At 50.0% G+C, this 15,613-nt stretch overlaps 1 protein-coding gene across 3 annotated transcripts in view; it reads left to right on the forward strand.

The window, feature by feature from the left end:
* The first annotated feature begins 2,448 nt into the window (after positions 1–2,448).
* Positions 2,449–15,613, forward strand: part of MAML3 (mastermind like transcriptional coactivator 3) — a 407,787-nt gene continuing 394,622 nt past the window's right edge. For all 3 annotated transcript variants that reach the window (XM_072755217.1, XM_072755218.1, XM_072755219.1), the window contains exon 1: positions 2,449–3,378. In XM_072755217.1, coding sequence (XP_072611318.1) covers positions 2,908–3,378 — 471 coding nt within the window. In that variant the 5' untranslated portion in view covers positions 2,449–2,907. The remainder of the gene's footprint in view (positions 3,379–15,613) is intronic.

The raw sequence follows: 15,613 nt of genomic DNA on the forward strand, positions 1-15,613 counted from the left end.
ATGCAGAGTCATAGCTTCCTCTCTGCAGTGAAGCCATGTGTTTCCTGAATTAATAGAGATATTATTTAGTTAACATGTGAAGAAGACAAAGGCTACTTTGTGATGTCTTTTTCTTATAATTTTCTCTATGTCTTTAGAATCTGAATTGATTTCTCGCTATAGAATTAATTCAGTAAAATTTTGTAACAGACTTCAAGGAGGGGCAGTTAGGACACAGAAAGTTGCACGTTAACTGAGTAGGCTTCTGAAATAGTATGGCAGCGTCAATGAAAGAGACTCTTTCACGTTGGCTTCACTACTTAAAGGTAATCTCACAGCACATTAATCAATATCTTGCTGCCCGCTTTACCATATAATCCAGGGATATTAAAGATATAGTTTACCATATAGGCCTGATTAATTGAAGAAAAATATAGCTTCTTATTGCTGACATTATGAGGTTAGAAATAGCATCCTATGCTAATCTGCAATGCCAAGAAATGAAGATGGTTTAAATCAGATCTCATGACTAATGCATGAGATCCAAAGTTCTTTTATTCCTGGCTATTTTAGAAAACTGGGGTGTATTTTTACCCTAAAAACTAATTCTATAAGATTTATTGAGATAATACAAAATGCCTTTTATTAATAGCCCACAATCAAGATTTTGTACTACCGGTGATCACAGAAATGCTGTTTTTCCATTTAAATTTTTTTTTAAATTATGTGTATGCGATTAGGTAAGTCCAGGTTCAAGGATATTATATTCGATCCTTAGTTTTGTTTTGTTTTTAATATCCAGTAACTGTAAGATAAAGGAAAGTTGAGATTGCTTTCTATGGTAGTTATTCAATTTTAATTGTACTTACTGTGCTTTCATTTACACAGAAAGAAATATATCTAGCAATAAGGTAAGCCTGTTATTTTTGCTTGTTTTTGTTTTGGTCATGACAAACTGTGAAATGCTGTGTTTTTCCTATAGTTCTAGTCCATGAAATCTGCAATCTTTCCACTTGATTTACGAAGGACCCTTAATTACTGCTGTCATTAGCACCTAGCGTTCAAAACAGTCTGTTAAAATGTACTGTAAGTCTCACCTCCAAGTCTCTGCTTGCTTTATCTTAATTTTTTTTTTTTTCCTTTCCAGGGCTAAGTAAAACAATAATTGCCTCAATGACAACAATCATGAACAGCGAACCGCATCACAAACCCCCAAGTTGTCTGGGGTTGCCTGTTTCTTTTTGTTCAGAATCGGGCACTGGTGTGTTCAGACCGGCTCGGGGAGGAGGGGTGGTGTGTGTGTGTGTGTTGCGGGGGGGGGGGTAGTTTGAACAAGTGTCCGTACGCAAGAGCCCTCCGGCTGGCTGGCGAAGGACTCTAACTACCTTCGACTCCAGTCGCTCGTGTCTGCCCTTGTCTTGCCACTCGGGGTAGGGACGACTCGCAGCTGCTGCGAGGCCCCGCCGCTGCCGCCTGGCCGTGCACGGTTCTGCGAGGAGGATGCACCAAGGAGGTCCAACAGCAGCTCGGGCTTTTGCAGGGCTTTGCAGGGCTTTGCAGGGTACCTCGCTCGCAACGAGGAAACCCAGGCGGGCGCGTTCACGCGGCCATCCGCGCACACACGCGTGCACACACACACACACACACACACGCACAGGTCAAAAGTTGATCCTCCCCCCCCCCCCCCCCGCTCCATCCATCCCCCCGCCTGCTCGGAATCTCTTCTCTCTCCCCCTCTCCCTCTCCCTCCCGGCGCTCCGGCAGCTCAGCTTCCCGTCCGAGGAGCCGCGCGGCCGGCGGGGGGCGTGGAGGGGCGGGGAGGGCGAGGCGGGGCGCGGAGGGCGGGGGCCTGCCCGGTGCGCCGCGCGCCCGCTCCCGCCGCGGAGCGAGTCCGGGCCGGGTTTTGCGCCGCGTCCCCGGGCTCGTCTCCCGGCCTCCAGCCGCCGCCGCCGCCGCCGTGTTTACTGAGCTCGCGCGTCCTGATATCACTCCGCTGGCATGGAGGAGGAGGAGGAGGTGGAGGAGCGCGAGGAGGAGGAGGAGGCGGCGGCGGCGGCGGCGAGCCGTGGATCATTGTGATGGTGGCGGCGGCGGCGGCGGCAGCGGCAGCCCGGCCGGGCGTCAGGGGCTGCTCTCCGCGCGGCGTCTTGCAGGGGAGCTCAGCGATGGACGCGTGCAGCCGCCCGGGGCCGTCCCTGCGTTGGCGCGCCCCAGCCCGAGGACTCGGGATCTAGGCTCCTGCGAAATGCAACTGAGCAGCCAAAGTACTTTGAGAACACGGGGCGGCATAAACACCAAAACTTTTTTGTGGAAGGAAAATGCAATAAGCAGGCTTGCCGCGGCCGAGGCGGGGCGGAGTGAGTGCGTGCGCGCGGGTCCGCACCGGAGGCTTATGCTCGTGTGTGTGTCCATGGGGCGCATTTTGTCGGCACGTAGGGAGAACGAGGCTTGCAGCCACCGGAAACCTCCTGGAACCTATTAGAAAATAATGGATTATAAAAAGAAAGCGGGAGGCGAGCGGATCTCCCCTTGAGTCGCAACCCGGTTTTGCTGCCGGCTCAGTTTGTTGCGATTCTTTTTGTTGATGGGTGTCTGATGGTATTCTGAGAACACCCCTGCTCTCCCTCCTTTTTTTTTTCTTTCCCCCCTCGAGCTTTACAGTTTAAAAAAAAAAAAGGGAAACAACAACAACAACAACAAAAAAACCCACCCCCCCAAACCTTTTCTCTCCCCCCCCCCCGCCATCCCCGCTCTTTTTTTTTTTTTCTCCCTCCCCGTCGGGATTGCTGTTTCCATCCATGTGCTTGCGTCTCCCCCGCGTTCCACTTAAACTATTTTAATTCTTGGACCCAAGGAGGAGGCTGATAGGGGGGTGGATTTAAAAAAAAAAAAAAAAGTTCTTCCAAAATAGTGTGCCCGGGGAGCAGGATGGGGGATTTCGCAGCCCCCGCCGCCGCCGCGAATGGCAGTAGTATCTGCATCAGCAGTAGCCTGAGCGGCGGCCTCGGCGCGGCCGGGATCGGGGTGAATAATCCTCCCAACGGTGCTCCCGCCGCGCCGAGCGGCAACCACCCCGCGGCCGGCGGCGGCTCCGGGGGCCCCGGCGGCCCCGGCGGCGGCTCGGCGGCCGTGCCCAAGCACAGCACCGTGGTGGAGCGGCTCCGCCAGCGCATCGAGGGCTGCCGGCGGCACCACGTCAACTGCGAGAACAGGTACCAGCAGGCTCAGGTGGAGCAGCTGGAGCTGGAGCGCCGGGACACCGTGAGCCTGTACCAGCGCACCCTGGAGCAGAGGGCCAAGAAGTCGGGCGCCGGCGCGGGCAAGCAGCCGCTGCAGAGCAAACCCCAGCAAGATGCGGAGGCGGCCTCGGCGGAGCAGAGGAACCACACGCTGATCATGGTGAGGGCGCACCGGGCGCGGGCGCGGGCGCGGGGCGCGGGGGCGCGGGGCCGCCCAACTTTCCCGGGCGGGGAGCCGCGGTCGCCGCTACCTGTCGGCGTGTCGGGGTTGTCGGACTCGGGGCCAGGGGGCGACAGGGCGCGGGCCGGCCACGGCCGCGAGGGGCGGAGGGAGCCCGGAGCAGCGGCGGCCGAGGCGCAGGAAAAGTTTCCCCCCACCCCACCCCCGTTCCCTTTCTTGGACGCGGGTTTGCGGGCGAGCGAACCCGGAGTCGGAAGCTCGCTCCTCCTCTCCCGCCGGCGCTCCCCACCCCGCGCCGGCCCGCCTCGCCTCCCCGGACCCGGCCCCCTTCGCCCACCCCTCGGGCCGCCGCGCCAGGTCGGGGCGGCGGGGGGAGCGCAGGCCCCGCGCGCCCCCCGCGGGCTGGGAAAGTCTGGGAGTTTGTGAATGAACTTTGCGGTGGGTGCGACGCGCGCGGGGCGGGGGCGGGGCGGGGGCGCGCGGGGCGGGGGCGCGGGGTCCGGGGCGCGCCCGGCAGGTGGAGCGGCCTCGGCCGGCCCCGCGCCCCGCGCCCGCGCCCCCGCCCGCCCGCAGCCCGGCCTCCCGCGCCCGGGGCAGTGGAAGGCGACCGGCCGCCGAAAGAGGCTTAAATGGTGGGTGGGTGGGTGCGCGGCGGAGGCGCAGCCAATGGCCTCGGCGCTCGGGGAGGAAGGGGCAGTTCCCCTCGCAGCCCGCGGAGGGAGGGGGGAGGGGGACGATCCTTTCTCTTATCTCCGCTCGCCGCGTCTCCGGCTTTGGGGGCGGGGGGCGGGGGGCGGGGGGCGCGGCCTCCCCCGCCGCGGGCTCGGGCTGCCCGGGCGCAGCGCTGCTCCGTCCCCCGCGCGCCCCCCGCCCCCGCCCCCAGCGGCGCGCAGCCCGGCCCGGGGTCCTCGGCGTTGGCCGGGCGCTCGGTGACAAAGAGCCGGCGGAGGGGAGGGGGGAGGGGGCGGAGGGACCGGGAGGAGGGGAGGAGGGGAGGCCGCGGCGCTCGCCCGCCCCCACCCCGCCCACCCCGCACGTGAAGAGGAACAATTTGTTTATCTTGGGCTCCGAGCGCCCTCGCCTCCTCGCCTCCTCGCGGTCCCGCCGGCGGCACCTTCCCTCCGCCCCCCGCCCTCCCGGGCGCGCGGCCGCAGGGGTGGGGGCAGCGGGCGGCGCTTTGTCCGCGGGCGGCGCGGCCGGGGCCGGGGGCGCCCGGCTGGGGGGCGGAGGCGCTGCGCCCCGGGGCCCTGCCCCCCAACCCCCGCGCCCCCCATCCCGCCCCGAGCGCGAGGCACAGGCGGGCTCCGGCGGGGGAAGGCTGGCGAGGCGGGGAGGGGGTCCCGGCGCACCGACCCTGCGTCGCCCCGGCGGGGGCCCGGCCCTGCTCCCGCGCCCCCGGGGGGTTCTCGGCGACCCCGGGACCGCGGCGGGATCGTGCCCGCGCGCTCCCCGCCCTGTGCCCGTGCGCCCCGGCCGCGCGCGCTGCGTCAAAACAGGCGGCCCCGCTCCTCCCGCTCCTCCTCCTCCTCCTCCTCCTCTTCTCCGCCAGGCTCCACGCCTCGGGGCCGCGCAGTGTCCCCCGACCTCCGGGGTGCAGCCCCGCGGCCCGTGTGCCCCGCCGGCCCGGCCAGGTCGGAACAAAAGCCCGGGCCCTTCCCTGGAGCGCGGGCGCCTGCAGCCGGGGGCGCGGCCGCAAAGTTTTCGCGCCCCGCGTGGGTGACCTCGGGCGCCCCGCGGGCTCGGGAGGGGGCAGGTGGAGGGCGCTGGGGAGCCCGACGTTACCTGGACGCAGGGAGCCCGCCGGGCCAGAGCGCCCCTCTGCAGAGTGGAGGCGCCCCAGGCTGTGGCTCCGAGTGGGTCCCGGCCCAGCAAGTGAACAGCACACTTGGAGAACGATTGCCTGAAAAATAGCAATTTTGTGACAATAAGTTAGCGCAGTGTTCACGCCGATAGAGGGCCCGGCCAGGTACGGAGCGGGAGCGCGTTCCAGCTGCCACTTGTGCTTGGCGCGCTCACACCTCCCGCCGCCGTCGGTGGGAACTACGGGTGACGGGTGTGATGAAAATAAACGGACTTCGCCCTAAAGCCAAGAGTTGCACGGGATTCTGCGTGCCACAAACAGGGAGGAAGATCGCACCGTTCTCCACAAGCTATTTTTCCCTTAAAAATAAGTACTTGGGGGATCCCTGGGTGGCGCAGCGGTTTGGCGCCTGCCTTTGGCCCAGGGCGCGATCCTGGAGACCCGGGATCGAATCCCATGTCGGGCTCCCGGTGCATGGAGCCTGCTTCTCCCTCTGCCTGTGTCTCTGCCTCTCTCTCTCTCTCTGTGTGACTATCATAAATAAAAAATAAAAATTAAAATAAGTACTTGAAATATTCACGTTGGTTCCTGAAACGAGAGGGCCTTCACTTAGCCCGTGTAGATCACATCTTGGAAGCAGGAGTTAGTTGCAAAGATAACGTGGACCTTGTTTCCTTGCATTGGCTGCTGGGTCATGGTTGGGGCACAGAACAACTCCACTGGGTTGTCGGATTGGGCTATCTGGGAAACCCTAAAGAAACGCAATAATCAGGCAGAGCCACACAATAATGGTGATAATAAAAATAAAGACGAATAGGATTCTTTTCTGTTTTATGGCTATTGTTTACCTTCTTGGGGCCAGTGTGTCCTAAGTACTAAATATTGATTCGTCCTTTTTCTGTCTGGTTTGGGTTAAGAAGGCGGTCTAATCAGTTCTGTGCGCCTTTGGATTTCTTTTCTTTTTTTTAAGATTTTATTTATTTATTCATGATAGAGAGAGAGAGTCAGAGACACAGGCAGAGGGAGAAACAGGCTCCATGCCAGGAGCCTGACACGGGACTCGATCTCAGGACTCCAGGATGGTGCCCTGGGCCAAAGGCAGGTGCTAAACCGCTGAGCCACCCAGGGATCCCCTGGATTTCTTTTCTTACCTAATTTACAAGCATAGGCACGGATGACAGCAAACAAGCAAACAAGAAGTAGGGCAGGTGAAGTGAAATAGAAATCTTCCCTGCTTCTAGGCTGCTGGAAGAAGCCTGGGGTCTGTGTGGATTCCTAGTGGCCGTCTTAAGAGAGCCGGGAGCTTAAAAAGGCCTGGGTTTGAAGCTGTAGTACCTCCCGTGGGAAAAGGTACTTTCTGGACATGTAGTCGGTCAGATGACCCTTTACCCATCCCGCCCCCCCCCCCCAACAGACTTGCACTTTGTTCACCAAGAAGAGATTGCCTCTCAAAGAACTGTTGGTGAGAACTCTTGATTTCACCTCTTAGACAGTCTCAGTTGAAGGGGTGTCTTTTCCTAAAATATTTTTTATTACTTGTGGCAACAAGAGGCATTGTTCATGTACGCGGAACTGGAGGCCTGGCTGAAATGCAAGGTAAACTCCAGCGGACAGCGTCGTTTTCAAGGCAAGCACAGGTGGACTTGACAGAGGCACGCCAGGAAGCGGGGCAGTGAGGTCTTCAGAACCTCGAGATGGTGGCCGCCTGGTTTGGCCTGGTTTGGCCTGGTTCAGGCCTGCGTTTTCGTGACCTTTTCACTCTCTGGGTGCCCTCCTGACTTTCGGAGTGCGCCTAACTTATGCAGAGTTTACAGACTGCATGAATCTGTGTGGTTCTTGCTCTCAAGCGTTTTATCACGTAAAAATTCAATTGATAATAAACTTATTAACTACTTGAGTATTGGAGAGAAGAGCAAGCTGGCCAAAATTTTCTCATCCATTCCTGGAACAGATCCAGGGAATGTCAACATACCAGCTCAGGGCTAACCCTCCTTATAAATGAGTCTGGTTTCCCATTTCTTATCCTGTTGAAGGTAAATTACTGGCTCTGTATCCAGGTTTTTGGGCAGGCTTATCACGTCAGACCATTTCTAAATCTTTCGTAGGAGCCTTTTCATTGGCTTGTCTTGTTCTAGTGCTATCCTGGGCGATAGGATTGACAGTTGCTTCTTGAAAAAGCCTTCCATAGCCCGCACAGGGTATGCCTTAGGTTCGTGAAAAACTTTCTGGAATTTCATTTCTCTCTGCTTTACACGTGTTGTCTTCTAATTCTTAAAAAGCATTTTTTTTAAAAGCTCCGATACATATTTAATTATTTATGTTCTTCGGTGGTGGTGCATTTTATTTAGTACTGAGCAGCTAGAGATCAGAAAAGTAGAAGCACATTTAGCTAATCATTAATCATAATCTACAAAATGCTCTTCAGGCTGAGTTCCTTCCCAGGGAAAGCTTGAGTTTTCAGGCAGGTAGTATATTCGATACTTTCCATCCCGACTCTTTAGAATTATAAGGGCAAGTTTTTAGAATCTTTGTAGGTTTGGGCTACCTGATACGAGGAAAGCAAACAGTCCAGGTGTATATAGTCTACGGACATTTTTATAAGAAGAGAGGTGAGAATTTTAAACATTAAAAGCGAGTTATATAGAGTTATTTTATAAACATCTGAGACCAGTGGCCACCTGTTAATTAAAGAGGTTTCCTATGTTGGCAAATTGAACTCCAATAAAAAAAAAAAGAAAGAAAAAAGAGGTTTCCTGACCTTGCTCTTCCATTGATTGAGATTGGGCAGAGGGGTCGCCCTCTTTCTCATAGGAGTGCTGGCTGCCACACCAGGAATCTAGTATAATAAATCATTTTGCACATCACATAGTAGTTCTCGGACAGATTTAAGTACTTACGGGTTTCTTACTGCCGTGGAATTTTATTTGTGATTCGCGTTCTGTGTTTGTTAATTAACAGTCCTGTGTTCCGAAGCTTAGGCTGGCTAAATTCCGTCATCTTTTCCACGTGACTCATCATAGACAACTGTGAAATCAATCAAACATCAAAATCTCATAAAGAGGAAACTGTTTCAAACTCGGTCCCACGATTTTTATAATATCTGCCTTTTAACTCTCCCCAATAGCTTTGCGCTTTTTCACTCTTATTAATCGGAGGCTGTTTATCCAGTTTTCAGGCCCTGTAGCTGCTTGCTCTGTTTTTCCTTTCCCTCCTGCTGCCGACCTTTTGGTCTTCTCACTGACCTTTAGCACCTTTGCCGAAGAGTGGGAAGAAGCAATAAGAAGAGAAATTTAATTTCAGGGCTTCCTCCTCCCATAACTAATGAAACTATTGGGGAAGATGCCAGTTATTCTGGATTCATTGTGGATTTGATGTTGTATACAATTTACTTGTCATTGGTACAGATAATGGAGGATACGCTGAATTTTAAAATTTTAATTCATTCATTCATTCGACGGTATCGCTGCATAGTCCACAGTGCTTCGTACAAGTTCAAATGCTAAATCACACTCTTGCTTCCAAGACCGAGTATATTCTCTGTAGGGTTTTCAGTATTATTCTAGCTAGGTTTAAGGGGATACCCAGTTTTTATTTGTTTGTTTGTTTTTTAATCAGCATTAGGCTTGATGCCAGTGATTGTCAACAGCTTCAGGCTGCGTTATGTCCCCTTCTCATGATATTTTATTTTATTTTTCTCATATTTTAAATAAAATAATATGCCTTACTTTCCTGTTGTTTCAAACTAAGTTGGCATTGGTTTCTGCTTTTCGTTTTTTAACAAAGCCGATTTACAGATGACTGCTCCAAAGTTGTAGGATCCCCCAAATTAACTTTCATTAAAAATACAGCATGCTTTTCAGACAGACACATTCCAGAAATTCATTATTCATGTTTGTAAGTTGGAAATGTAGCTCCTGGAAAATCAGCTATCATTGAGAACTGATTAATTCTCCTAACTTCAAAACAAAACAAAAAACCCTTTTGTTTAAACCTAGGAAAATCTAAAGAACTAAACAAATAAGGTTGGATAAAATTACTCAGAGGATGGAGTTGTGAGCCAGCTGTATAATAAATACTTAAAGATCATAGAGTTTCATTCAATGGATCAGAGAAGGGGCACCCCCCCCCCCCTTAAGTCTACCTGGCTGTTCCATCTGTTAGTTGAGGAGCTTTTGAGTTGTGGATAAGCAGCTCCTTTTGGGAAAGAAGCGCAGCGTTCCCTTAGGGCCACATACACACGTGCATGAAGAAAGGAAATTACTCCTATGGTTCGGGGTTTTTTTAAGGCAAGCTGTGCATACTATTCTTGGGGGAATTTAATAAAATCTCCAAAGGCTTGCGGTACTTCCTCTGACAAAAGCAAAGTGATTCCTTAAAGAGTAGTTTAGACACTTCTTTTTAATTATATTGGACCTCCCATTGGTTGGAATGACCTTTCTGGGAAAGTAGAATCTTTTAAAATACAAATAACTAACATTCACCCTCCTTAGCAATGAATGGCTTAACCACTGTAGAAAACGGAAGTGAGATATTTAATTTTTTTGAGTAACCACCTCCAGAATTTCCTTTCCCGTTCCTTAAGTCTCCATCCTGTTGGGTAGCCCCTGGTTGTGTCAGGTGTCGTGTTGTGGACTCTGCAGCCCTCAGCTGTGTAATCATGTACGTGGACCTGTGAAGACGCTATTAGGATACATTACTGCACATCTCTTCTCCCCTCTCACAATATCTTTCATCACCTCCAGAAAACTCATGTCTGGGCAGAGGCTCCTTTCCCTTCAAAGGAAAAGGCTGAAGTGCTGTGAGTCTGTTTGTGCAGATTCAGCCTGGGTTGTAACCCTGACTCAAAAGGATTGCCTGGCTCTAAAAGACAAGCTCTGCTAGTGCCCTTTATTCTCACAGTGGTTGGTTATTTTTCTTTCTTTGATTGTTTGTTAGATGCTGAAAGCAGCTCAGTGATTGAGAGTGAATCTAAAGGGACTGGTACCCAGGAGAGGGCTTTAAGGAACTTGTGTTAAGGTAGGAGAGGCAAAAGGGGACGGAGATTTTGGAGGCCTCACCTGGAATGGATGGCAAGCGGGAGAAACAAGAGAAATGATCGTTTTGCTCATTTGTGGCAAACGCTGTCCTGGCGTCTTGGGAGCTCATAGAGGTAAAGTGGGCTTTTAGTCTCAACCTTCAGACCTTATGAAAACTCAAATACGTGTTTTGTAGGAGTTGATGGCAGTAGTGTTTGTATATGGAAAAAATCATATTCCTAGAATATTTTCATGCTTTCTGAATTATTGCTACTGCCATTGGATGGATTTATTACTCTAGGATTCCTTAAAATCAGTGATTTTCAATCGGTGGAGATTTTGCTCCCATCCGCCCCCAGGAACATTTGGCGATGTCGGGAGACGTTTTTGGTCATCACAACGGGGGGGATGCTACTGCTGTTCCAGTGGGCAGAAGCCAGGAGTAAGGCTAAAAGCTTATGGTGTGTCCGTAGTGCCTGGTCCAGGTTGTCAGTGTTGCTGCTGTTGAGAAACTCTGCTTTAATAAGGAGCTCCCCTAGGATGGGGAAGACACACAATGTGGCTGTGCCCACAGCTTTTCAAACCCACTCTTGCTACTGAAGGAGCAGAGAAAGGAGGAGGTGTAGCCCAGGGTACCCTGGAAGGAGGTAAAGGGCCTCTGTGCCACATGTCCGCTCTGGGGCACTACACAAATGCTAGGCCTATTTTTATGAACTATTGGCCTATCACTTAATTGGTTGCCTCCTGCCCAAGTGCAGACTTAAAGTTGATTGGCTGGAGGCTTCTTTCACTCACACATAAGCCAACTTCTAACGACTAGGTTTTGAGCAACTGCTGCATATTGGACCTGATTTCTAGGCACTGGGCATATCCTGGTGAAAGGGGCATCCTTGCTCTCACTGGGTGCACCCTGCAGGGCATGCGTTCAGGGTTCAGGCTAGCTGTATGAAATGGTTTTGCGGTTTTATGAGAGCACGTTGATGGAAGTCATTAATAAACTAACATTTCGGAAAATCCTAGAGTGCTAAATGCTTTGTATCTTCTTGCAAGCTTTCTGTAGCTATGGTTTTCTTGCATTGTTTTCTATTAATTTATTTCATTATTTTTCAAATGAAATCTCTTTGTGTGGGGAGTGGGTTCATTGGTGTGGTGGAGAATAAGAGTAAGGTTATTAAAAATGAGGCAGATGATCATCTCCCCCCCCCTTTTTTTTAACTAGGTGACACTTGTAGCACCATGATCACGGCTTGACATCAAGCTTTTAGAGGAAATTAGACAAAGAAGGGAACATTTAGAAAGAAGCAGGCAGGAAGGTGCAAGGACTTGAAACCATATCATACAAAAAACAGTTGGAAGACCTGGAGGTGTTTAGTCTGACTTAGAGGGTATGATTGCTTTCTTAAAATATTTGAAGGGCTGTCAAGTGAAGAAAGGATTAGATGTGCTCTTTATGGCCTCAAGGGGATAAAGTTAGGATCAGTGGTTGGCAGTTATTAGGAGCCAGGTTTGGTTTAATACTTAAAAAAAAAACAATTATATGAAAATTAAACCTGTTCACAGATGAGATGGGCTGTCTTGATGAGTAAAAATGCTCCAGCAAAAGTTGTTCAGTTGGTTAAGTATTGGAGAAGGGGTTATGACATTTTTTTTTTAAAGATTTATTTGTTTGAGGGAGAGCATGGTGGGGAGGGGCAGAGGGGGAGGGAGAGAGAGAATCTTAAGCAGATGCCACACTGAGCATGGAGCCTGACATGGGACTGGATCTCATGACCCTGAGATCATGACCTGAGCTGAAATCAAGAGTTGGGCACTTAACTGACCTTGCCACCCAGACACCCAATGACATCTGTTTTTTTTTTTTTTAAGGATTTTATTTGTTTGACAGAGAGAGCGCAAGCCCACGGAGGCAGAGCATCAGGCAGAGGGAGAGGGAGAAGCAGGCTCCCCAGTGATCAGGGAACCTGACATGGGGATCGATCCCAGGACCTTGGGATCATGACCTGAGCCAAAGGCAGACGCTTAACTTACTGAGCCACCCAGGCGCTTCCTTAAATTATGACACTTGTAAACAATATAGAAATAAAATACTAGTTAGTGAGGACAGAGATTTTGTGTCTTTATTCATCTTCATGTCATCGTGACTAGAAAAAGCCCTACCTGCACACAGGAGGACCTCAAAATATTTGTCGAATGAATTGCTAAATGCAGGTCGTTTAAGAAGGGGCTTGATTCTTCTCCTCCATGTTACCCGCCCCCCAGAAGTTACTATGGTTTATAATATCTCTCTCCAGACCTTCTATTCCTCACATATATACTATATATTGTACATCATCACATGTTAGCTTTTTCCTACATAAATGGAATCGTACATATGGTTCTGAGATTCACTTTTTCCATATGATATATTTTGGAGATCTGTCCAAGTCATGACATACAGATATTCAATCGATTCTTTTTAACTGTTATATAGCGTTCCATAATATAAATGTTCCATCATTCAGTAAACGATCCTCTATCGATGGACACTGTTGTCATTTCTTCTGCCAATTAAACGTTACAGCAATGAACATCCTTATTCATATATTCCTTGTACATATGTGAGCATTTCTGTAGCACAGATTTGGATTTCTTTCTATATACGTAATATGTATAAACAGAAAAGGTTGACCAAAAAAAAAAATCTCTTAATCTAATATGGTTTAATATAGCACCTGAATCTTATTATAACCCATTTTAGAGCAAATGATAATTGTGTTTCCTTAAAAATACAGCTTCAAAAAAAAAAAAAAAACCATAACAGTGTCAACTCTAGTCACTGGTGTTGGTCTTTGCAGTCTAGGGTGAACACTGTTAGTTTTTAGAGGTTGTGTATCTGGCGACGTAGCTTACAGGCATGACTTTCCTTCTTTTCATCTGGTCCTCAAGAGGAAGTTCGTAGGAGTCTGGTTAATCGGTACCTGCTCACACTGTGAAAGTGGGAAATTCACTTTCTTGAACAAGATTATAGTTCTTTTTACCTTTCCTGAGCTTTGTGTTTCACAGACCTGTGTGGCTTTATTTGTAAAATGTGTGTCAGTTGGTGATAGAGTGGCTGGGGTGGCAGTGGGTGCAAGTTTGAGTGGTCGTAAAAACCTCAGGCCTGTGAGTTGCCACTTCCCACAGGTTAAATTACCCTGACTAATCCAGTCATCTGTGTAACATGGTAATAACAACCTGCTGACCTGGCCAACTGTAGAAAATGCATCAAAATGGACTTGCCTCGACAGTCACCTTATAGCATTTGTTTAGACAGTGAGCAGTCCTATCCGTTTTCATTATACGTGTGTGCTGAAATGGTCTGAAGACTGCCCTTCATGGCGTTCTTGGTCATTTTGATTTACCTCTGGCATAGCGGCCGCCCTACGCCGAGATGCTCGTAGCTATGGTCTGTGTTTCTACGTAGCTAGAACGGTTGGGCTCCAGATTCTGCGCTCTCGGCGACATCACCCGGCCTTCACCTGCCTGATGTGTTCCTTCTTGAAGAGGTTGTGTGAGCAGCTGGGATTTAGAAATAACCATGCTCTGCCAAGGAGCAGTCCTCATCCACTTGACTTTCCTGTAGGTTATAGGATCAGTATGAGCAGGAGCCAAAATGAAGATACGTGGTCTCCCATGGAGCGCTGGTCCTTGCCTGGCCCCGCTATCTGATAATAGGGTCCTCACTTTGCTGTGTCCTGGCCTCATCTGCCTCTGGCCTCCTTTCCCCATCTTTTTTTTTTTTTTTTTTTTATCACCACCTCATGTTTCACCTTTGTCACAGTGGCAGTAGGGCCTGAAGTCTGTGCAGGATGTAGGTGGCAATTATTCGAACCACAGAAATAAACCCAGGGGAGGAATGTAAGTTGACTGGGCACCTGAACTCTGTAGGTCATTCTCTATCAAGAGATTCTGATAAACTAGGCATTGTTTCAAGTTATGACGTACGTGTTGATTAGCAGCAACCCTTCTCTGCCATTTAGCCGAGCCACCTAGCATCTTCACGAGAACCCCCCACGCCCCCCCCCCCCACACATCCACACAAAACCCGTGGCCAGCTAAGGTAATGCATCCGTGTGCTCAGTGCAGACCTTAGGGAAGGGGGCTTCGGCCTAAGACAGCTAGACAGCTTCTGTTTCAACAGCTTAAATCGCTAGAGTCAGTCATGTTTGTAAACTAAGAACCTTGCTCCTAATCTTTGAACCAGGCCGACCAATATGACAAACTTACGAGTTCCTTACTGTTGCCGCTCTGGTCATACGATGAAATTTCTACCTTTGACTTCTGCTGCCGACAGTCAAGTCTAGTTTTGCTAATCGTCTGTCCCCCTGAAGAGTGTCATCATGCATTTTTTTGGTGTGTGTTTGCTTCTGAATGCTCCTGAATGTTTCCTTCATTTCTGGCAGTAGAATGTTTTCTTTCAGGGATGACTTTGACCTGTGCACAAGGTGAACAACAACTGCCTTGCATTTTCCATAAAGTAGAACCTGTACCTCTGTATTGATTGCAGACAGGTAAATGGTTGCATGTTTTGAATATTTGTTATTTCATAGCCATCTGATTCTATTATTAGATAAAACCTGTTTTCCAAAGGCCGTTGAGATCACAGCTATGTTGTAATAAACTTCTAATTTCTAATTCCTTTGGAAAGCATTTTCTTATTTCCGGTTGAAAGAGTCCAGAGATGATTTGTAATAGGAAAGAAACGACTGCAATTCAGTCTTACCTTATTGTAGAGTTGTTGTGTGTTTTCTTTCTTTTTTTTTTTAACATATCTTACAGAAAATATTTCAGGCCTTTTGAGCTTTATTTGTTTTTTAAAGAGAGTTCAGCACCTGTGGATATAAAATCGTAAATAGGAGTGTCAGGGGTCAGCATTCACATATTAATGCAGAGAAATGTGACATATCAGAGCCCCACAAAATCTTCTGGATGCTAAGGAAAAGGAAAAGAGCTAAAACTCTTGTAATAGTTTATTCTTGGGTTTTAGCTTCAGAATGGCTAAGTGGTAATGATGCCAGAGTTCCCAGCGGGGGTAAAACATACATTCCCTTTGCCCGTTCCCATCGTCCATCCGTCAGGGCTCCCATTGTCCCAGTTGTAATCCACTGTGGTATTTCAGTCCCTCCTCTCTCCCCTCCCATCCAGCCCCTAGAAAAGTGTGTGGCTGCAGCTGAGGGATGCCTTTGCAAAGCTCGCAGGTGCTGTTTATCTTTAATCACTGAAGGTATTTCCTCACAGTGGAGTGTGGACCTTAGCACCTCGTGGATTGCAACATGCCCTCCCCGCTGCCGCTCACATCCTGGGGAGGTGCTCTGATGCTTGGTAAACAGAGGTGGTTTATAGAGAGAAGCAACTTTCTCAGTTGAGATGTTGTTGTGGC

This window comes from Vulpes vulpes, chromosome 4 (genome assembly GCF_048418805.1).
Source record: "Vulpes vulpes isolate BD-2025 chromosome 4, VulVul3, whole genome shotgun sequence".
NCBI lineage: Eukaryota > Metazoa > Chordata > Mammalia > Carnivora > Canidae > Vulpes > Vulpes vulpes.